Source organism: Antedon mediterranea, chromosome 9 (genome assembly GCF_964355755.1).
Source record: "Antedon mediterranea chromosome 9, ecAntMedi1.1, whole genome shotgun sequence".
Classification (NCBI taxonomy): Eukaryota; Metazoa; Echinodermata; class Crinoidea; order Comatulida; family Antedonidae; genus Antedon; species Antedon mediterranea.
Window position 1 is genome coordinate 19,217,351 of NC_092678.1, and position 25,615 is coordinate 19,242,965.

Sequence of the window (25,615 nt, forward strand, 5' to 3'; positions counted from 1 at the left end):
TGATAAAACGAGTTCAATACAGTCCTCTGCAAAAAGGAAATGTTCTATTTTATTGAAGGTCTTATAATTTATAATAAAAAAAGTGTGCTCAGTACTTTAACATAATGAAGACGAGCCATTATGATTTTATATTTCGAACTGTATGTTTATTTTATTCTTCAGGAATTCTTAAAATGAAAGTATAAACTATAATAATACCACATTTATATAGCGCCCTTTTCATGAGTAACCATGCTCAAAGGCGCTTTACAAGCATTATTACCCCAATATTTTTTGGGATCAAACACGTATGGAAACATACTCCCATAATGCAGCCGGTAACCAGCGCAAAGTTGTGTCTAGATCTAACTGGGTACCCATTTATACACCTGGGTGGAGAGAGGCAACGTAAGTAAAGTATCTTGCCTACGGATACAAGCAATGCGGCAAGAGTTGGATTCGAACCTAGGTCTGACGATCGGTAGTCCAACGTCCAACACACTGCGCCACACGCCACACGCCCTTACACTATAAACTTCCATCAAAATACAAATTAGGCTTGAGTAAGAATAAAAATTGAGTGTTGTAGCCTATGTGTATGATGTAATATAACTTGTGTAAACAATCAAAAAGCTGTCGTAACAGAAGAAGGAATGCTGCTTCAACCTAGAGCTTTTGATCAGCCCCTTGTGACGTCATCAATGTATCAATTTTCTTGAAAATCAAAATGGGAAATTTAAAAATGAAATTCAGGAGGAAAATTATTGTGGATGTTATTAAAACAAAACAATTAAAAAAAAGTTCTCTGAAACATAGCAAACTACTTAGAAGCAGACAATGGCAGAGGACATTGTGACCAATATTAAAGATATCAATAACTCAAGATTTTATTAAGCTTTTATGGTGTCATCGGATTTTATATCGATTTTAAGCAAATAAAAGGCATGGTCTTTTTGCATTTATCTATTTACACAAAAAAATCAAAGAGTTATTCTTACCCTGGCAAGTCGGGAACTCGTTGAATGTATATCCATTACAAAGTACTTCCGGTTGACCTACAAGGGTATACCCTTCTCTACAGGTAAAATTAACATATGAGCCAGACTCGTACAAGCATTGGTTGCCATCACCGGCTATACTGTTTAGTGGTAATATGTATGCATCGACATTGCATTTGTCTAAAGAAATGGAAAAACCGAAAAACAAACAGTAATTGTTTGATAAATAAATCTTAAAAAAGATTAAGTAATGAAATTCTGTTTGCATACAGAATTTTATTTAATGCAGAGGGGTATGACATGAACCCCCCCCCCCCCCGCCCCACCAACACCCACCTATGCATTGATATTAAACCATGGAGGAAAAAATAAACACATTAGCCAAAAATGATGGCTGTGAACAAGTTTAGATTTGTTTTAAGCAACGTACAAGTTCTATTAAATTGCGCATTAAAAGACAGCTCCGGGTTTAAAATGTGAACAGTTATACCTGGAGTTATCCTTCACAGTTTGACGATAATTGGTGTGAAAAGTATGAACACCAAGTCTGTGTAGGCCTACACATATTAAATCTTGAAACAAGATAATGATGTTTTAGCGCTATTTCGTAAACATCAGGGCCCGTTGGTTACAAACGCGTTAACCCTGTCAGCCATTTTTATATACAATACAATAAAGTACAGTTGAAATTAGTGCATGCTAAGTACCACTAGTGCATGCTAAGTACCACTAGTACTGTTTAAGTTAGTTTCTGTGCGAATACCATTAGGCCTACTTAATAGAACTCGATTAAAAGTAGGCCTACTTATCAGAGTTTATTCGTTAAGACCAGCAGACAAAACTTGCACTTGATCTTGTCTATCTTAAAATGATCTACTTATCATCACAACGACAATGTGTTATCCTTTTGTTTTATGTTACGTAATCGCTATTGTATCATTGTTGTCACTACTACTGCTTTACCGTTACTTCACCAGTCGGCTAATTGGCTAACATCGTTGTTGTTTTTAACACTGGTCGGGCTCATTGATTTCTTCATCCATTGGTCTAGACATGATCGCTCATTTCAGGATCTCTCAGTCAGGTCTTCAGTGTAAAGTATGTTCCGACCTTGGTAAGTAAACGCTTTTACACTTCAATAACATGATATAAATGATGAGCCTACTTAAATACTAAAAAGAAAATCAAATCAATGCATTTGAGTTGACGAGCAGACAGATCTTGAACTTGAACTCGTCCATCCGCCATTTTACTTTGATTGGTCTTCCTTATCACACTTGACAACAATCTTTTGTTTTCTGTTACGTAATCGTCATTGTATCATCACTCTCTTACGTTACCAGTTGGCTAATTGGGCCTTTGATTTTACAGGTACAGTACTTATCGTTGTTGTTGTTTGTACGGTCCGGTTGTACCGCTGATGATGACAGATTTCTCAAAAGTAGCATATTTAGTCTGTCTAGACATGATCAGGTAAGTTTAGTTTCCTATCCTTAACTTATTAAAACTCTCACAAAACTATACAATTATTTAAATGAATATGATACTATCGGGAAAGAGTAATCTTCACTGATAACTATAAAGTAGTTACGTAAAACACAGCGTTTTTCCGTCAAAGAAGCGACATTTCGTTATTGTACCGTAGTTAACGAACAACAAATTGTCATAGACGTGTGTTTGCTCTACGAAGCTTACAAATCGCGTAATTATTTTCCTTCATAGACGTAAGCGTTATGTTAAGCGAAACAGCGATATTTTTTTTTCATATACGTGCGCTATGCCAACTCTATACCAACTCTATACCATACTACCTCCTGTATAGGAAGTTGTGCGATTTATGTTTCGTTACAGACGTGACGTTACTATACCATAAGTTAGATGAAACATGCCTCGTTTTCGTGTGAGAATGAGAAGACATTGATTGTTTTTTTCGCCGTAACCATACGGAAAGTCGACCGCAAATCACAAATTAACGATTTGCCAAAGAAGTTATTATTTGTTTGTCTTATCTGCAGTGTCTTGGTCTAAATCATCTAAAAAATATAAGCCTACGTACCAGAACACAGTACCTGATCCTCGTCTGCGTTATTAGGACAGTCGTTCTCATAGTTGTCACATACATAGCAGTTATAAATACATACAGAAGTGTCCGGACAACGAAATTCTTCAAAACCACACGACCCTAAATAAAATAATATAAAACAATTTGCATATACAACTGTAATATATCGGTTAAACATAAACAGACAACACGTAGGAAGACATTAAGAGGAGGAGTCTTGTAGCTGACATTATATCTTCTCATCTAAAACCTACACCAGCTGTAAGGCGTTATATATATTTGGTTTTAAACTACATCTCTTAGTTTTGTTTTTTGTTTTTGTTTTTTTTTTTAATTTTGTATCTATTATGTTGTGTTTATTGTTTTATGTCTTTTATGTAAAAGGGTCCTGCGAAAACAGAAGTGTAAACTTCTCTATGCAGGATCCTTGCCATCATTTATGCTATGAAACTGTATTTATAAACGATGAGTAAATAAATGTGAATTGAATTGAATTTAATTTAATTGAATTAGTACAGTAACTAATAATAGAAGTTTCTTTCCAATTTTCAAATAGATACAAATTTCTATATTAAAGATGTGTTGATTTTTTGTTGAATATTTTAAGGTCACATAATAGTTGACCAAAAATCAAATTAAAAAAATAAAGGTATTTACTAAAAAAACTGTAATTTAAAGCAACAACTAGTAAAATAGGTTGTTGGTTGAATTTAATCATTTATTTTGTAATTTTTTATAAGTAAAAACATTTTTTTCTTCATTTTTTGGTTCTACGGAAGTGACTTTACTCAATCTACAAAATAACCTATTTAAATTGTGATTTAATTAATCTTCATTTTTTTGTGAGGGGGCGAGGGGGACGAAGACATATTTAAACTATACACTGTATAATATTATTAAATGAATTGAACAGAAATTAATATGAAAAATATTGCACTTACCACATTTTTCTTCTGATTCGTCTGAAGCATCCACACAATCAGCAATTCCGTCACACGTTAGTCCTTCACGAATGCACACACTATCACTACTACACATGAAGTACCCTTCATAGCAGAAGTCAGCTAAACAAAAGAAATAAACACGTACCGTAAATCTTCTAATTGTAACCTAGGTTTGTATTCTTTTATTTTTTTTAGGGTGGGCATCTGAAAATAGTAACCCACCCCAAATTTTCCGGTCAGCAACTCATAGCAAAATAATAAAACAGTAGGAATAAACAAATTTGGTTGAATTCTAACTTTATTTTATAAACTCAACAACACTCAATCCTCCCCTGCATTATCTCCTTATTTTCAAAATACGGCTGCATCATAAGTTGTTGTGACTCTAATAGTAACCCCCATGGATTACTATTAGAGTAGTGGGTTGTTAATTATAGATTGACTTATAAGGTGGGTTAGCTACTGTATTAGAAGATTTACGATATTTGATAATTCTGCGTCTAGAATTGGATTCTGATTGTATAACATAATTTATTTGTGTGTTATTTCTTTAATCAATAAACCCTATACGTTAGCAATTTACAACAATGCAGTGGTAGGTTAAAATGGTATACACCTTCAAATTTATAAAGTTTTGTATTGAATCATAAAGAATCATTTGCGTCATAGTGGCCTTGATAGATTCTGTTTTTACTGACCGGTTTTTAATGTTTGTTTTTTGTCAAATAAATTAAATGAACGCAAACACTATATAGTCATATCCATCAATTTTAGAAAGTTTCATAAAAACATAATAACAATTATTTTTTTTAATCGAATAATTTATTGACTTGTGTTATACAACCAAGGGAGCAGTCGCTTTGAATATTAAGAGAAAAAGGGGATGGAAGAAAGGTGTGTGAACCAAACGAATTTCCGATAGTAGGCCTATATATACGATGTGACAAAGTATTAGTATATTTTAGAGTTTTCTCAGTCCAAAACTGGCATGGGGCATGGCATAACGGTGACCTGATATAATAACATGCAACTTACATCTGATGGCTTCTAGTTCTATATGAAATCCTGTTCCACTAACTGCAGTGCTGGAATCAAACGTAATCCATATATAACTGTTATCGATTGTTACGTCATCAAATGTTGAGTTACCAGTTGCTCTGAACAATACAGATGTCCAATTGCGAACGTTCTCACCTTCACCGATTGTTACAAAATCTAAACATTCTTCTAAGTTGATGTCAATAAAAGAAATTTTAATTGAGATGATACGATGGCTTCTGTCCCTTGCTTCCACGTACCAGGAACAATTAGCGACCGCGTTGTATTGATTGGGGTAGTCTGGTGACGTCAGCGTGTATTTTTCGTTGACATTTAACATAATTTCCTTCTCACTACAATCGTCATCTATTGGGAAAAGAAGTTAAGCAATAAACATAATAATTATACAATATTATTGCCCTCTAAATTCCTTACACTTCATTTAAAATGTGTTCAAAATGTGCAATGTTTCTTCTAAAAATAGTAAAAGTAATGACGAAAAGATTGTATTGACTATAATTACTGTATTGTTTTTAAAGAAATGGAAAGTAAACAATTTGTTTATAGTAACCTGATTGTACACAAGTTAGGCTAATATAAAGTGCGACAACTATTACATAAACTGTACTATACAAAACGTCACTGGCAGTGTGTAACCGTAATAAGTCTGACCATTATAGGGGGCTTAATTTGTCCTTTATATTATTTTATTTCTGTCCACAATGGCATTGGTGTGCACAATAGAAGTTTACCATTGAAAGTAAAGACCTTTCCACTGAGTTTTTGCCCAAAATAAGGGTTGGGCTGACTAGTTGATCCGCCACCGCTGATTTCTATGAAACGCCCACTGCCTCTGTTAGGACATTTTGTATAGTGTTAGTATCTTCGCAAAGTGTATTATAATATACAATATATGCATATTAATGTTATTTTAGAAATTATAAAATAAAAAAGTGTTCTGACCAATTTCCGTTGGAGTCGGTTGTGTATTAAAACAATGCTCATCTTCGTTTTGGGCACAATCATCCACCTCATCGCACACGAATAATGATGAAATGCAAGATTTATCAAAGCATTGCAAACTGCAATCGTCTGAAAGCGAAGTATAGGATGAAGTTAGACATTGTACTAAAATGTCCACCCAAGCGCACAATTCCATGAAACACATACAATTCCACCGCCACTATCCCTCTCCCACTGCACACACGCAGAAAACAGACCGCTTTTAAACTTGTTCAATATAGTACGCGGTTGCTTTTTTACATAGCCAGTGTTATGGCCATTTTTTGTTTTAAAAAGTGCAAGATACCAATACCATTATTAACTGCCTCGTGTTGATAATTACTATCAAGCAAACCATTATAGTATATGGTACTCGTGGATTTCTTATTAAAAAGTACACACACATCAACTAATACCAGTATGCTTCCGGACGGTGCACTATTTGGCACACATGGCGTGTCATAACTATAATAGGACTCAATATATATTAGATATATTATATTAAAATCATCTAATTTTGTAAACAAAACTCCCACATTACATAAAATAAACAATGACTAAATTATCAGTGCTGTACCTGTGACATCTGGACATTCCTCATGTTCATCACTTCCATCGGGACAATCCAGTACTTTGTCACAAACTCGGGTGGTTGGAATGAAACTGCCATCGTCACATGGAAATACGTTACAGCTTGCAACTACAGATAACATACATAACATATATACAATGGATTAAATATCTACATTTTATTGAAAATTATTGGGTATATGGCAACATGTTTTCTTTATAGCGAATGTATAAAGAATAAAATGAAAATTTCAGGGAACATGGCAAAATGATTCCTAATTAAGTTATCAGATAGTCCATGTTGTTTTGTAACCATGACCAGTGCTGAATTTGCATATTTTTTCCCATAACTGTGAACTAAATTTCAAATTAAGATCAAAGTTAAGGTTAATAGACCTATAATTTTCTTTGGAAGACTGCACCCTAGTTTTGTTTCGTTGGCCACAGACAAAAGTTTGTAGTGCATTATTATAAGATTGTTGGTAAAGATGTTCTACAATGACCAAATTGTGAAAAATGTTATAAAAATGATACCATAAAATAGCTTTTATTACGGTTAATGACAGAGATAATTTGTTGAAGAAAACTTGGATAGGCTACGTTCCAAATGGATGATTAGATTTTCCTATTTCAGTTCGTTTACAAATCCTAATGAATAGGTCAACTGAGGCACAAAATGTATGTGAATACAACCAGACAAAGGAGGCCTTAATTAAACTGTTCATTAAAATAAGCCACAGTAACTCAAAACAAAAAAGGCAAGTTCTTACCTTCCGATTTAACGCTACATGGTATTAGCGTAATTATACAAAGTCCAACAATATTTAAGAACATAGTACGACTAGATTCTGTGGACATACAGGTTCTGGTAAACTGGTGTGCCTAACCGTTTCCCTTTTCGAAGGAGCACTAACGTCGCATCTACACCTCAGTTTCGTCACAAATTCAACAACAACTTTTTGATTCAATGCGGAACACAATTCACAAATGTGAATTCACTTATAACTCCTTGTCTAAGAATATTCTGTTGTCTATATTAGGCTAGAACTCCAATTTTAGAATTGGTTCCTAATAGTGTTACTGTACGTTGATTTCTATAGAATATTATATGACACATGTCAACGTTGAAATCACACGATAGCGTGCTTTCTTAACAACGTCTATTCATATTTGGTGGTGTGTACTTTAATCCGGTGCTTGTTTTCTTTTGGGCGTTTTGTCTGATATGGATTTTGAAAGAGTCGCTGTACTGACGTGCAAAGAGAGTATTATGAGTGTTGACAAAGTGCGAGGCAGCGAGGCACGCGAGGCAAGCGGGGCATGCCAAATATTTGTGCGAGGCATCATTTTATCATTTCCAAAAATGCGAGGCATATAGTTTACAATTTCAAAAAGGTGCGAGGCATATCTTAACGTGCTATTATGCTATATTATAGGCCTAATAATCAATCGATACAAGCGTATCTAAATAGATTCGTGTATACACTCATCATGTTGTTTATTTTTATGTAACGATTGTTTTTTCATTCAAGTCATATCGTGTCAAATTTTACTTTCACAAAAGTGCCCAAACTACGGTTCAAAAATCTGAACGACAGTATTCAACTTTCGATACACAATAATTGTTATAGCGACACACTCATCAAATGACTGCAATGTTGGCATTTCGAGCGTGTTCACTCACATGTCTCTCGAACATAGCAGAGTGAAAATAATATTTTGTCACACCCCTGCGCCTAGATCCGGTAGACCCGAGAGATGGAAAATCCCTCTGTACTATTTAGCAGGTAGCGGAATGATTCAGCCCTCAGCTCAGAGGATTGTGGTGCATTCCCCTCCTATAGCACGTGGTTTCAGCAGCAACGCACAGACTTCTCTCTGAGCGGCGTGCCAAAGACATTTTTGACATTCCATTCTCTAGGAACAACACGTGTACCTATCTCGCAAATAAGGTGAACAGCGATTGCCAGGACAAGTTCAATAACTGGCGGTGAATAAAAGGTAACTGATATGGCGATCCAATAACATGCCGCAAAGAAAAAAATTGCGACAGAATTCTGGAGCGCGTGTGAAAAAAGACTTACGTCCGACAATTGTAATACTAGGCCTAAAATTAAACTTTAGCTAATATGCTTAGCCCTAACCTAGATAAGAGGCCTATGTAGAAAATAATTTAATCAATTTTGATATAATAATAATTGGTGTAATATTTAATAATGATACACTATTCCTGTTTTAGTAAGCTAGGTATATTACGAACGATTTTTATTTATTGTTGTCCATGTACGTACTAATAAACCTGGCGCTAGTTTCCTTCGCTTGTATTTTTACTCCAAATTTGATAACTAACTTTATCGTGTGAATACCACACCTTAGAAGTATACCTCATGAGTACTTTAATGAAAGAATCACATAAAAAGTAACAAATAAATCCTTAAATTAATGATTTTACAGGCGTGTTTCTCGCACACTGTTCGCGAATTTCACTTATTCAATGTTCAATATTTTTGTTTCTATGGAGCGCCAAAAGAGCAACGATAATAGAGGACTAAAACTCAGTGGAATGCGTCAATTTCTCATGCATTTATTGGTGAAAAACACGTTTTATTTCAATATATTTGTTAATTTGTCAATAAAAATGCTGTAATATGTTATTGCTGATACTGTTCTGTTTTCAAAGAATAATAATCGATCCTAAATCAACATCACTACCTAGTCTAGACCTAGGACATCCTACTAAGGATATTATGATGAATTTTTCTATTTTATTCTTTAAAAGGTTACCGAAACCGTGTACATTATCAACAGTACATCGGTGAACAGTAACATTTTTCCTTACTGACAGTGACAAAATCTATTGAAATTGTACTTGATTTTCACCAAATAATGCGTTAAATATAAATGGATTCCACAGAGTTTTTAGCCCTCTAATTAATTTTGCTCTTTTGGCGTTCCATAGAAATCAAAATATTGAACATTGAGTGTGCAAAATGCGAGAAAAACAACGTCTGTAAAATCACCAATTTAATGGATTTATTGTTACTTTTATGTGATTTTTCTTCATTAAAGTAGGCCTACTAATTCTAAGCTGTGTATTCAGGATAAAGTTGGTTAAAATACAAGACAGGTGCAAAAGGAAACTAGCCTATCGGGCCTAGGCCTAGGCTACTTCAATTTCGGTGATTTCCTGCCTTGCAATTTTGAGAAATGATAAAATGATGCCTCGCATTTTTTGATGATGGTAAAACGATGCCTCGCATAAATTTCTGACTTGCCTCGCATGCCTTCCCTGCCTCGCGTGCCTCGCTGCCTCGCACTTTGTTACTACCCGAGTATTATGAATGGTTCAGGAGGTCACAATATACATAAGGCCTATTTTTTGCTGCTATTTATTCTTATAATAAATACACCGCAGAATATATGCAAAGTTAACTAAAGGTACGTGACGGGACAGGAATAGATTTATTTTATTTGAAGGGATCATGTTTAAATTATTCTACTGCAGTTACTGCAGCAACTGCATTTTATGTACCCTTTAACTTTATCAAGCTTTTATGGGGCAATTTTACTTTATTAACACCTGACTACTAACAAAAACTGAACGAATGCGCTAAGAAAAATGTAGTTACTGCAGTAACTGCGGTAGAAAATTGTTAATATTGATCTGGACCTTTGGAGATAAATACATTTGAACTTCACATGATCCATCAATTAATTCAACATTCTGTCAGTATTTTAAAAACTAAGAAAAACCAAGTAGTATTTCATCAAAGTGAAAGCACAGCGAAACAAAAAAGCAGTTTTAAAAAGTAGTACAAATTACATAGAGACATACATAGCTCAGAAAGTATTATTTACATTAAAGCAACAATCATCATTTGCTCAGGTCTACTCCAATTGTATATATCTAATAGTTATTGTTTTTATTTTATTTCTTCGAGGTGTAGCATTTAGAGCCGATTTGATAGTGCTTATAACTCAGCAATCCTGATGAAATAAAGTAGGCTTATATGCCGTCCTCTGGTTTTTTGAGACAGTTAAATTGACTTCCGATCTTTAAACCGGTTGGTTTAAAATAAATAAAAGCTGAAGGCAATGAGTGCAATTAATTTCTACCTGGATTGACACGTTTCTATAGAAAAAATGGGGCAATGTAAACTTGTCTTACATAAAACTAACCTTTATAATTTCCTTAAAATAACTGAGGCATCAATGCTTTACAATAATTATATATTTGTATAATATCACATTCACAACTAAATCCTAGTCTATTTTTGGTAAATGCCAAGGCCAAGGCGAACAAAACTTTTGCTAACGTAAAACGTAATCACCCGTGTATATGGAAGCACGTTGAAAGGTTTAAAAGGTTTTGTTGGTGCACAACAAGTTGAAAACGCGTCACAAAAGACAAGCAAGCGTGACCATTACTTCCTGAGATTGTTATAGATGACCAGCGACAACGAATGGATAATGATAAAGGTGGCAGTAAAACGTTAAAGATGTATTGTCCCCCTGAAAAAACAATTCTTAAAAAATTTTTTGTTGAATATTCCATTTTAATGTAACATTTAATAGTTAGGCCTATCCACTTTGACCAAAAATTGGATCGAAAAAATATGTATTTATCTGAAAAAATTTAATTGAAGGCAAAAAATGGTCAAATTGGCTGCCAGCCAATGCATTTTTGGTTGAATTTATATTTTACTAGTGAAAACATAATTTTTTTTGTTTTTTTTTTCTATGGAAGTAATTAACTTTATTAAAACTACAATATAACATATTCAAAGTCTGATTTAATTAATCTTCATTTTTCATGTTTTTGTGGGACAATACATCTTTAATGATTACTAATAATTACCATTTTTGTGCAAATACGGACCAGGTTCAACTAAAAGACCATGTTCTAACTAATAAGGACTGACTTATATAATAAGATCATGTTCGATCAAAGGGTCATATTCTTTTATGGACCATATTCGTTTAAAAATGACTACAAGGTGTTCGAAAGATTGTTCCATAACAATTGATATTTACTTGTATTAAAACAGCATATTTATATGAATATTTTCCCCTTTTTTGTTTCATGTTTTCGCAAAAAAATAAATGAAATTCCTCTAATAACACCTAAAATGATTAACAACATCATACGAAAGAACTATATACATGTATGGGACTTAATGCTGATTTAATAATAAAACAACACTCTTGATATAGTTAAGTTTTATTTATTCCAGCCACATAATTTTATATTACACCAATTGCAAAAAATAAATATATATATATTAAACAAACAAATATCAATATCAGAATTTCGCAAACCATGCGCCACCAACGTCCATATCGGAGATGAAATGACGGAACTGCTTGTAAAATGTTATTACACCTCGTTATTTTCTCTCGCTGTTTTTAAAATTTAGAATAAATAAAAACACGTCCAATTCGTTAAAGAATGATTCGGAGAAAGTATTCGCTCCATTTCTTCCAATACTTCATTATTTACACCTAAGCTGACCTAAAGTACGTCATTATGTTATTCAATGAATATTCACCCCTTCTTTAATCGTATATATGAAAGGCTAGGCCCCTTAAAAAATGCGGCGCTCATATTTTGACTGCGGTCCGCGGAGCAGAGCAATTACAGACGGCGCACAATACATGTTGATTTTCGGTATCGCATTAACATCCCGGCCTGTCGCATAACGGACACACCATTTCAGAATGCTTACGTTGAAGTAGATAAGCACGTGATACTAAATCAACCAATTAGAACCACTTAAGTCGATTGTATTCAAATAACCAACAACACGTTATACTAAATCAACCAATCAAATGGCAACAATATAATACGTATGTGCGTAAGTGACAGTTAAAGTGATGAACAGATTATTGTTCGTGTTACGTAGACTTTAAAGCGAGTGAGGGCGCATGGATAATGAAATGCAAATATTGATAGACAGGCAAGGGAATGTTTATACTCGATGACGCAAGGTTTGTGCATTATTAATTTTAGAAACAACAGAAAGCTATGATTGTACAAATCGGACGAATAGTCGAATCTCGGTTGAATAGCAGTTACTCATTTTCGATTGTGATCGCATTAACCTTTTGGTAAATGTCGGGGACCATCTGAAATGACGAAATAATTTAGGTATTAGTGCACAGACATGTTATTTACAGAGAAGGAATGTGGGGAATTATCGATCAAGTGATTGTGAAAACAATTCATTAAAACAATGAAAATGAACAGTCTGGATTAGCATTTTATTAATATTATTAGGTTGTTATTAGTGATACAAGTACAATTATTGACCGATTGATACAGTACTTATCAATTATTACAACAACTGTTTACGAATGAGCGGTGAAGAAGGTGCTGGATGTGTAAGCCCATTTTAAATGTTAAAAGTTATAAAACTCTAGGTGGCGCTGTTCGTTCTGTAAAAATCCATTTTAAACTCGGAGTCGCCCTTTAATGTACATTAGCGATAACAACATACCTTATTTTGGTGGACATGGTCCCTGCATTACCACGGTCAACTCCGGATCTTTGCAAGAATCTATTTTTAGTAAACATTCATTTGCATATGTTACGCCATCACTTCCACATACTCGTTTGAATTCTGTCGGGCATGTTCGTTTACATATTGGTCTCTCTGGATCTGTTTGAATACGAAAATGTTGTGTAAGCTTGTGTGGTTTACAATGTTTCAACCATAAACTTAGTATATTTAGTTAGTTAGTCTGTTAGTTACTGGTTCGTTAAGTTTATCGGTTGGTTCTGGTTTGATTTTCTGTCAGTCGGTATTTTGTTTTTCGCTTAGTATTGTATTTATTTCTTTGTTAGTAGGCCTAGTTTGTATGTTGCTCAATGATTTTCTTAGTAAATTATTAAAATATTTTCGATTGGTACGTGGTGGTTTGGTTTGGTTTGGAGTTTGGTTGGAAATTTGAGCTGGCGGTTAGGTTGATTAATGAGTAGTGGTTAGGTTGATTAATGAGTAGTGGTTAATGAATTGTCGATTTGAAAGTTCAGTTCAGTATGGACTTATTTGTTGACAAACTGAAAACAAAAATAGCCATTATGCCAAAAACGAAAATATTCTATTGTCATATTATATCTACATACCTTTAACTTTAATTTTTGCTTTACATCGACCACTATACGCCTCGAATAACTTGGCACCTTGAGTTGCATGAGTACAACTAACAGCGCCCAACCAGCAGGAGGATGGGTATGTTTTACCATCACTTCCACAAACGGGTTTGAACACTAGTGGGCAATATTGTGGACAGGTAGCTACAATGAAAAATACATATTAATATCACTCAAATCAAGTCAGTCAAATCCTTCAAGTCATGAAATATTTTCTCCATTCGTTATTTGTTTTATAACACACCTAGTGCTACTCTAAAATAAACTTAAATGTATCCATCCATCGTAAATCATTGGCGAAAACTAGGCCGGGAAGCTAGGGCAAAAAAAAGTGCTCAAACTTTGAACGCGAAGTATAACAGTTATAGACGGTGCGCACTACAGTTTAATTTACGGACGCGGATCAGCCAAAACCTCGCGTTGCAAATATTCTCAAATGACAAGTTGTTGCGTAATTAACCAATCAAATTGCAAGAACACAATTAGGTGTGTCAAAATACCTACTTCTTTCTTCTGCTTGAATACATGGACCGTCATAAATCACAGTGATGGTTGGATCTCTACGCTTACAGGCGTCTTGTTCCATCTCACAGAGGGATGAATACGTCTTGCCATTGGTTCCACAAAATGGCGCCTTGGGCAGGAAAGGCGAGCAGTATAGTCTGCAGTTGTTTGGTGGTGTTACCAGCTCGGTTGGTGCTGCTGTTTGAATTGTTAGTCCTTTTTCTTCTATATGCATCGTCGTCTGCTGAGCAAATTCAGTTGGTGCTATTGGTATTAGATTTTCCGTGAATATATTTGGTTTGATTGTAGTTCTGACAGGTTGTACTAAAAGAATAAGATAATGTTTTTTCAGCAAAAATTATTATTATTCCTTTTTATTTTCACTGGAGATACAGAAACAGATTGAAAACAAAATAGATTAAAACTAAATTAAGAACTCGGCTAAGCAAATAAAAATAGAGAACAACAGAGTGCGCGCTATTTCATATTTTTGCCTATATTGAAAATATAGATAACGCGAGATGTTAACAGGCTGCTTTTGACGTCACTAATATATATTTTTCTGAAAATCAGTCTATGGGTGCAAATTACTGAAAAATTACAATGCTGTGGATATCAATATCAGGATCTCAGAAGATAGAAATCAAATAAGCAAAAAGGAAAATCAAAACTATAAAGTAAAACAATCAGAAATAAATTGCAGAACTTTTTGGACAGCACTAGTCCTTCATCAGTGCAAGTTTTATGAAAATCAATTATACATGGTCTATTTTATTTTTTAAAAATCGTTGGACTTTATCGTGGAAGCAAGCAAAACATTTGCCATTAAGTAATATACTTTGAAAATACTTACAACAAGAATGTTGGCAAATAATGACAGGGATAATACCGCAATTGCAAAAACATTTATTTTGAGCTTGGACTTGCACGTACCAAATTTATTCCCATGATAAAGTACTTGATCTGTGAGTATTGGTGCCCTTTTACGCTTAGATAGTTTAATTCCATAGAGTTATTAAGTCTAAAGTATATTTATTACTACGTACTTCTTATTATAGAAGATTGCTTTGGGGTCAAGAAGATTGCATTGGGGTCAAGAAGATTGCATTGGGGTCAAGAAAATCGTAGTATGAGATTCTTGGAGAATTTGTGGTTCATATAGTTAGTGTAATGGTGTAATAAAACAACGTAGGCAATACTTACTATTATTTCGACGCCTTTTATTTGTCTTTGATTTCCTGTGTCGTGTTTCAACACTGTCGGTATCATATCTTCGTTGATCTTCTAAATCTTCTAACGAAGAACTACTGGAATTTTTTCTTCTGTTAATCCTGTTCTTTCTTTTTCTTTGTCGTTTTCTTTCGTTTCCTTTATTTCGTTCTTTCTTAAAATGTGGTTCGGTAATTACATTTGAAGGTATTCTGTTTGGTATTGCATACTTATTATCGAATTTGACGAGAATTTTTGGCCATACGTCTTCTTCACTGTCACTATCATCCCGATTCGTCTGGTAAGGTTTATAAACTTCGTATGTATAATGAATTACTATTAGAACAATTAAAAGAAAATATTATTTTCATAATTAATTTATAAACTTGGATGTTGCCTGTTAAATATTAAAATGAAAATGTCTGTATAAGTTTACTCTATTAGTTATTTTTACTACGCCAGATGATAGAGGGCGCTGTACACGATCAAGTAATTTCATCACTAATGAACGTGTACAGTATTTCAACCGTAATTATACGTGTTACGAGTACTGTATAGTGTGTGAGAATAAAATCTAGCGCATGCGCGAATCACTGAGCAATATTGCCCCAGCGAATAAACAATGAGGATGATTTTCAAAATGTTTACAAACAATTATAGGCCTACTCACCATCGTCTGAGGGACCACAGGCCCCATCATGTGTTTTGCGTAAATTTCTTTGCTTCTTACAAGATTTTCTTAGAAGTTTACATTCATTTGTGTATGTTCTTCCGTCTGATCCACATACTTCTCCGGAATTTAAACGTCTCGGACATTTTCTGATAATGCGATTACAACGTTCTGAAAAAAATAACAAAAGTAGTAATACAACTTTAATAGACCTAATAACAAGAAAACAACTGACGAGAAATGCTATACTGTCACAGAATAACTTTCTCGTCAGGAAATGATGGGAAATGTTGTAAAACAATAGAGTGGTGGGAAAATAATCTAAATACAGCGACGATGACAGAGATATCGTGTATTAAAAGTATTTAATACAAATAGACTCGTTTATAGATGACTTGCGATAGTCATTTAGACTCTATCTAGTGAAAGTTACAGAATCGGGTGTATAATGATGAAGACATTAATAAAAATGTAATCCGATGGGAAACTATTTTTAATGAAAGGATGAAATGATGGAAATTATGTTTATACAGCAAGAGACGATATGAATGAAAATAAATAATAGCAATAACCATTTCAAAACAAGTAATAATGACAATAATGACACATTGTGGCCTTTGCCTGCTGGTTGTTTTACATACACGCTGTGACTTTATCACATTAAAGATGGCCGTTTATAGGTAAAGGTAGAAAGGCTTATATTCTGTGAACTGTAAACTCATATTGCAACCCTTATGTATACTAATGATTCGTCTTGCATTTTTAATGGCCTATAAAGTGGCTTTAGGGGGCTTACACATAGGTGATGATTTATCATAATTGATAAATTTTGCTATAAAATGAATTACCATCATACATAGATAGAATAGAAACAGACCGAACGCGCATTATAAACACATTTGAATTATGTTAGCTGATATTTAAACCATAAAATTGAAACAATAAAATATCTGTTCTTTCAGTAGATTGGAGATGAAACGTTGTAAACATTAAGTTATAGGATTTCGAAAACACAATATTCATTCATTAAAAATTACTTGAGCCTCGGGATATACCGTGTTTAAATATTTGAATAATCCGCAAAAACATGTGTTTAATGCCGTTAGAAGCTTTACTGTAAGCTGAAAAGTAATGCCTCTACCTAGAGGCCAATAGGTGAAGTCTGACGCATTCTCACCGCAATAATGCTTTCGGGTATTCTCAATTGAGTCATTGTGTATTATTAAGAGCTGCTACACCTCAGCACCAATTATGCGAAATTTCATGCTTCAACTATTCAGAATAAAGAATGTATCTTCTTAAAAGGTTCTCAAAATTAAAAACATTGTAAACATTTTCCATAGCGTAACAGTCCGTTTTTTTAGACTCGTTAAATGAATATTCAATGAAAAAGAACCATTCAACCAACATGCTTCATCTTTTCAGAAAAAAAGGGAATATATTTTCTTTAAGGTTCCCAAAATTAAAGACACTGAACATTTTTCAAAGCGTACAATCTGTTTCTTTTTCTCCGACTAATTACATGAATATTCAATTAAGTCCAACATAAAGACTACCTTGAATAAAATTATTTCTTACACTCAATAACACAAGTAAAGCTTTCTTCAACTATAATACTACCACAACTTCCAATCTCTAACATTTGAGAGCACAATAACAGATTACCCTGTATATTCTTATACTTAATAACATTTCTAGTAAAAGCTTTCTTCAAACTACCATACCAACCCAGCTTCCAATCCGTACAACTACATTGCATTACTACATTTATTACACATTCTCTCATACTAATAAGGGCGCTTCCTCCGAATTAAACCCTTAAAATTATCTAATATCTCACAACAGACTTCTCGGTTTAATACAGGCTAAAGATGTATTATGATTAATAGCATCTCCAACTATACCACCACTCAAAACTCTTAGAAGTCATATGGCCGAGCGTTTAAGGCAGGGGCGCCGTTTACCGTACCTAAAGAGCCAACAACAACATCGGCAAGGGTTCGAGGCCGACTCGCTCATGGTTCGAGGCCGACTCGCTCCTAGTTCTGGTGGTGGAACAAGTCTTCTCGGATAAGGACTATAAACCGTAGGTCCAGTGTACACAGTTATAACCTGTGTGCACTTTAAAGAACCCAGTCCATTATTCGAAAAAGAGTAGGTTCACACCACTACACTACACTGAACTGGTTCACACAATAGCCCCTGTATCAGGGGGATTACCACCTATCTGATAGGACAGTGATTAATTCACTATTGGTAATCCTTGGCCACATTGCCTAAAGACATAAAATAAAAAAATAAAAATAAGTATCGCTCATAAACACCCTATAAAAATGCCTTTTAAAAGTAACATACAGTAGGGATTATTTATGTCCTTAAAAAACAATTTATCTTAAAATATGAATCATCTAATCCCATTCATTAAAATAAAGACTCACTCAAATATCTCCAATCAATCTGACTAAGAGGATTATGTTTTCATGTTAGACAAATTTGTCAAAATAGATATTTTATTATTTGTTATTATCAGAAAACAATATGAAGTAACTAACTGCTAGATCAGATTACACGGAGTAGACATATTAATTCCAACAGCGCATCCTAAATATTTAAATGTGTTATTGTTAATTTCATTAATTTCATTTTTTGCTTCATTTTTTTATGGTACGGTAATTTAAAGAGAACTTTTAGTGCCGTTCAGTCGAAGACAACATTTTCCTTAAAAACCCTGTATTTTGTCAATTGTTTTGAACATGGAGTGGAGTTGTGGTGGTGATTATGATGCTTGGCTACCAATCCCAGGATCCTGGGTTCAAGTCCTGTCCAAAGACTAATAATAAATCTTTGTTTATGTAGAGCATCTTGTGTATATGCTTGTCATGAGAACTGGGATTGCCACCTTTGAGGAGGATAGTGAATGAATTCACTTGTGGTTATCCTTGGTATTTTGTCAAGATTTACAAATAAGAATTTTAAAAAATGTCCCCATAATGATGAATACAAACATGTCATTATTGAACTGGTGCTAGTCTGTTGTGTCACAATAGCTCATGAATCATGGTAATAAAAATTAAAACACGACATGAACAAGAAGCATGGTTGTCTAAAGACAAAATTCACATTGGTAATGATACTATTAACAATATTTATTATGTGTAATTCAATCAACGGTAGGACAAAGTACCTATTATTCAACCGTAACTAGATTCACTAAACCAGGGTATTCCAGACGCCACAGTATACGTTGTGATGAAAGTACGGCTTGCAAACAAATAAACATTGTAGGCGTAACTTGCACCTACAGGATAGCGTAGTAATAAACTTAAAATAGACGAACCAAAAAAAAACCACTGTTCCTTTTTGTTTGATATAAGAAAAGATAGTTTGTAAAGAACGTAAACACATTCTTCAAACTAACCTAGATATTACTACGTCACCTATAAACACCCACTTAAAATATTGTACCGTACTTAATAATAAAATGATGCGCATAAATACATGTGGGTCAACGCACTTAGAAAGAGTTGTTTCGTTTTCGTTATTTTTGAAAAGATCGCCTCAAAGTGGAAACATAAACAATTGTAAACAAAAAAATGTAGGCGAAAAGCAATAGTTTCAATACATTTATATTTAAAATAAATTCACTACTGCTTTTCATAAAATAAAATAAAATATCTTTTCTAGGTCACAGACAAAAGGAAATTTATATAATACCAAAACATGGTACAATAATTAACAACATTCTACTAGGAGCAATATTCAAGATCATTCGTAGTAAACAAATACAAAATAAAATAAAAAGTAACCAAGAAATGAAAAAATATTGTTTTGAATTGTTAGTTATTTTATTTATGATTTATAATGTGTATTGATTTGGAGGAGAGAGGGGGAGGAGGGGGCCGAGAGTGAAAGTTTTATTTGGAGGAAAAAATGTAATATAGTAATTTTAGTTAAGTTGCTCTTATAAATGTATGTATTGTTCAATGTTTAAGGAATTAATTTTATTCTTGTTTATTTCTTCCCATGATGCATTATATATTTTATTACAATGGTTTATTTTGGATATGAAATAGAAGAAAGATCGGATCAAACGTTTGATAAACTCTTAAAATATTATGACTATTAAGTTTAATTGAGTTTATCAAACTTGGAATTTTCACAAAGTACCGGCAGACGTGAAGAATAAACCTTAATTCAAAATAATGTTTAAGAATTGAAAAAATATTAAGAACAATGCCCTTATTCTTCAAAATGAATTCAATTTAGTAACATGGTATTTCCAGATGACAGAATTTACAGGTACGTCATGACGTCATTACGTGTCATGTGCTAAAAATAAACTCCTAAATACTTTCTATTGAATCGTGTTTCCTTTTTTTTTTGTTATGAAAAAAATAAATCGTCATCCAAAAAATAGGTTAGTTTCTATCAATATTTTCTGTGCAACTATTTTATAATAGTTCCGACACTGACAATAGTATTTTGGTATTTGTCATAGAGTACTTTTAAAAGTTCACCAATATTGAACAGTTTTATTGAATATTTTAACTTAAGGAATGGTCGTGGGGGCGATTCTTTTATATTTTATTCTTTTATTATTTTATATTATTGCATAACAATTACTGTCTAAAATAACAGTATTTCTTTTCTTAAAAAAGAGCAAAGCAACTATTATTTGGATCATGAAAATTATATACAATAACAAGTAGCAACGATCCATATACGAATCTGAAAATACCCTTTCACGTTTTTAATTTAAGAAGAAATTGTAATCTGAATCGTGCAATTAGATCTATTCCCTCTAATTATTAGGTAGTTAAAGTGATCGGTCTAATTGAGAAACGGACAATTGGATATTTTATTACTATTAACTTCACTAATAGCTAAACTACCTTGGTTAAATCGCCAGTTTCAGCAGAAGGATTAAAACAGTTTATGCTCGCGTACCAAAATGCTGAGCCGGCTACTGTACGTACAACCCTTCTCAGACCCTCCGGGCTGCCGCGGTGTGTTGTACCGGGGAAGATTCTCTCTTTTCTGGTTGTTCACGATTAATTTAATAGTAAACAAAACATCTCATTAGTAGATGAGCTACGAAACGTTTGGAAAAAGCATGATATGGGATATATTAAATGAAACACCCTGAGTTAAAGTTACGAATTATTAACCTAATAATTATGTTTTATTGACTCTTTCTTGACTTTTATTACACTATTTAGTATGTCTACTCTATAAATTATTTCTTTCTACGTATTCAGACACTGCAGCCACTGCGAAATGATATATTTAGAATGAGTGTACGTGTTTGCAATTAAAATGAGTAAATTTAGCATAACTCACAACACATAGTATAATGTCGTTATAAATTATCGTCTGACAGGTACGCGATGAATTTGACGGTTATGATGCTAAAGCGCAGTGATATATTCAAAAGCATTAATACAACTTAGTTAATGAGATAGCATTATTAATGTGTCTGCATACTTGAATTTAATCAGCAGGGGAACTTAAAGGTACTGCTGCACGTTTGTATAGCCTATGATAAATACATTAGTGTATAATTGTCGTTTGATTGGGTAATATCGTATCACGTTACGTGTGTTATTTTGTTATATTGCACGGTAAATTTGATATATTCAAAAGCATCAATGCGACTTAGTTAATGAGATAGCATTATTAATGTGTCTGCATACTTGAATTTAATAAGCAGGGGAACTTAAAGGTACTGCTGCACGTTCGTATAGCCTATGATAAATACATTAGTGTATCATTGTCGTTTGATTGGGTAATATCGTATCACGTTAGGTGTGTTATTTTGTTATATTGCACGGTAAATTTGATATATTCAAAAGCATCAATGCGACTTAGTTAATGAGATAGCATTATTAATGTGTCTGCATACTTGAAATTAATCAGCAGGGGAACTTAAATTACTGCTGCACGTTCGTATAGCCTATGATAAATACATTAGTGTATCATTGTTGTTTGATTGGGTAATATCGTATCACGTTACGTGTGTTATTTTGTTATATTGCACGGTAAGTTTGATATATTCAAAAGCATCAATGCGACTTAGTTAATGAGATAGCATTATTAATGTGTCTGCATACTTGAATTTAATCAGCAGGGGAACTTAAAGGTACTGCACTACACGTTTGTAAAGCCTATGATAATACTATACCGTAAATATTCTAATTGTACCTCTAGGTTATCATTCTTTGATTGTTTTTTAGGGTTGGTTACTATTAGAGTAGTGGGTTACTATTACTAATCTTAAATTAGGCACCTGAAAATACCCCACACCCAACTTTTCCGGTCAGCAACTCATAGCAAAATGATAAAACAGTACGAATAAACACATTTTTATAAACTCAAAAACACTTAATCCTCCCTCACTCCCGAGATCAACATGCATTATCTCCTTATTTTCCTCCTTCTTATCATAAGTTGTTGTGACTCTAATAGTAACCCCCATGGGTTACTATTAGAGTAGTGGGTTATTATTATAGTTGACTTATAAGGTGGGTTACTATTAGAAGAGGGGTTACTATTAGAGTGTGGGTTACTATTAGAAGATTTACGGTAACACACCTGACTGTATATTTTTCGTTATTAGGTAAAGTTACATTATTATGTGTAAGTGTATTAATGTGTTATATTGCATGGTAAAGTTCTATTCAATGGTTCTATTACACGGATGTTTTTTTTTTCTGGAACCCGAGGCTGGTAAATGTTTTGCTTGTTTTTTTTTTTATTATATTAATAATAAAAATATTATTTAACGTCTCAAATAATGTGTAATTACAGCTAAATTCAATTAATTTTGTCCATATCTCAATTTGAATATTTGGATCAAACATTAATACTACAGTAATTACTATCGGAAGTGTGGGTAAATAATACGTAAGGGCAAACCCAATATACCGCACTATCCGCATGACTGCTTACATATAACCACATGTTGTAGATATAGACTATAGTTACTTTCTTTATTTATTTAATCTTTAGGCTCAATATTATAATGATACAGGATTTATCAATAATACATTGACCGCTGTTTGATATTATTGTGTTACCGTTTTAGGGATAATCAGTGACCTCTTTATAACCCTGTTCCTGTATAAATAAACAAATAATATTATTATTTACAGTAGGCCACCGATGTATGTAACATAAACACCGAGGAAGGAATAGTGTTTTCTGAAAGCTCTGCCATCTTCTCTTCCAGGCTGTTTTATGTTATCGTTTTGACTAAGCTTTTTGTTTATCGCATTTGTAGGCTTTATTGAGATACAGTTACTGATACCTACAGCTCTTTCATGTTTTCAGTAATTTGATTTTTGAAATATAAAATCATATAATAATTACGTGAATGCCCTGATATTAAGACAACACTATATTCGCTTACCTCGCTAGTTTTTTAAAGGCATAATATGTAAAGGACACAGTCATGGCCAATTATAGTACATTAGATAAATTAATATGTATCAACATGCAAATCACAACATAATAATGTCCTTGCCTCTTAAGTCAAGTCGCAACTTAATAGCTTAGGGTGTGGCAATTTTAAAAATAATTCCAATATTTAACCGAAGCGAGAATTTAAACCATGGTCATTGATGTTTACGTAAACATGTTATTGCGTATCGTACTATGCTATATCTTTGTTTACATAACACTCGAAATTCTCGAGGCTTTTGATGTGAACTTCGAAGACTAGATTTTCTAGTATACACTTTATCTACGTTCTGATATATTATTCTGACCGCACCCCACACCAAAATTACTTTCCTCGAAAAATAATGATAATAAAATAAATATAAGATGTATAGTTATTAATTATTATCGATTTGTTTTAAAGAATTTTACATGATTAATTTGACTATGATTTTAATTTGACATCACATGCGTCACATAAGGGGCGCCACTAAATACGATTTTATCTGTACCGCAGGCCTACTGCAGAAACGCTGAAATAATACAGTACAAGTTTATGGTAAACGTATTAATTAAGTAAATATTTATTGATATTTAATTAGCAAAACATATAAATAGCGTTGGTTGGTCAGACAGTCTATACGATCTTCTTATCACTAAGCCCGGTATTCTTGATGCATTAAGGATACTTAGCCCTAAGTCGTGATAAACATATAGATGGTCATCTATAAGACACATCCTCAGCTTCCCGGAGACATGCGAATTATAGGCCTATAGCAGTTCTACATTATTATCTCTTCACAGCAGCCTAAACGGAACTATGTAAATTCATAATTATTATGTAATCCTAATAGTTATGCTTATTTTGTTTTGTTTTGTAATTTTTATAGTTCTAACATTAATTCCATACCCGTACACAAAACGAGAGGAATTAGAGTTCATGAAACAATTTCTTTCTATAAATTGAAACCAATAGTATCAATAAAACTCATCCTGGTTAGCGACAGGTCGCATGTTCGAATCTTTTTTTCAACATGCTTTTATAGGTCTAGTACGTGTTAGGTAGTAGCTTTTTTTTTTAAATTAGAAATTAAAAGTATATTTGAGACTTAAGGCCAATTCATTTGCACAGATGTACGAACGGTAAGCGGAAAACAAAAATATAGAATCTATGTTATTTCTTTTGACCAGTTTACACAAAACAACGCGGATAGCGGGTGCTTGAGTGGAAAGCCGCTCAGGATAGATACATATTCTACGTGGGACAAGCACGCATTCTCCCGCTTACCGTTACCGCTCACCTGTGTATATCAGCTTACGCATAGTCCGACACGCGTGCAGTGCAACCCCGTCACCTCCTCATCGGATGGGGTCACACCCGTCCCTGGATCTCCTTGAAGAAGTTGGCAACATTCCAGAATCATGTTTCATTAAGCCTATTACTCCTATTTATACATGAATTATTTCCTAGCTATCCGATGCGGTAAAAATAAAATATTACTTACCTATGCTTGGTGCCATTTCAACTGTACCAAAAGTAACAATTAACATGATCACTTTTATATAATTTACGATATCCATTTTTAGACGATGGAAAATTGTAAATGAGACGTTTGATCCAAATAGCTGTTGCTACTGTCTGCTTTCCAGAATGTGAATGAGCGAAGTTCAAACAGACTATAACTATCCATGCAGAACCGGTGACCGTGTCGATAATGAACCTCATCGTCATGATAGTCTACTACAAATAATACGCTAAAAACACCAATTAGGACACAGTTTGGAGCTCTCGTCCTTTGAATGAGTGGCTAAGATGCCGGTGTGACGAATGTCCACTATTTTAAATTAAAACTTGCTGCAATAGATGTTGTTTACTTGAGGAGCAATCAATGTAACAATTTACAGACGGAATATTTTTCAAAAAATAGAAAGAGTTTGATGAAACGTTGTTAAATTAAAGAAAACATAGACATTCACATAACTCTTTGGCCATCTCTAGATTTAGGCCCACTGTCGACAAGGATAGGTTCAATGGTTACTATACCGTTT

At 33.5% G+C, this 25,615-nt stretch overlaps 1 protein-coding gene across 1 annotated transcript; it reads right to left on the bottom strand.

The window, feature by feature from the left end:
* Window positions 1-11,827: 11,827 nt before the first annotated feature.
* Window positions 11,828-25,345, bottom strand: LOC140058790 (ovoinhibitor-like). The gene is made up of 7 exons (XM_072104532.1): window positions 25,072-25,345; window positions 16,130-16,300; window positions 15,454-15,795; window positions 14,251-14,574; window positions 13,720-13,890; window positions 13,091-13,252; window positions 11,828-12,719 (listed from the first exon to the last, which is right to left on the bottom strand). The coding sequence occupies exons 1-6, from the start codon at window positions 25,145-25,147 to the stop codon at window positions 13,092-13,094; spliced, it is 1,245 nt and encodes a 414-aa protein (XP_071960633.1). The 5' UTR covers window positions 25,148-25,345; the 3' UTR covers window positions 11,828-12,719; window position 13,091.
* Window positions 25,346-25,615: the final 270 nt, after the last annotated feature.

Excerpts from the sequence above, each read along its gene's own strand:
- LOC140058790 (XM_072104532.1), bottom strand. The coding sequence starts at position 25,147 with ATGGATATCGTAAATTATATAAAAGTGATCATGTTAATTGTTACTTTT. Across the intron at positions 15,796-16,129 it reads CTGTGGTCCCTCAGACGATG|TAATTCATTATACATACGAA; the intron begins GTGAGTAGGCCT and ends TTGTTCTAATAG. Across the intron at positions 14,575-15,453 it reads TAAAAGGCGTCGAAATAATA|TACAACCTGTCAGAACTACA; the intron begins GTAAGTATTGCC and ends TTATTCTTTTAG.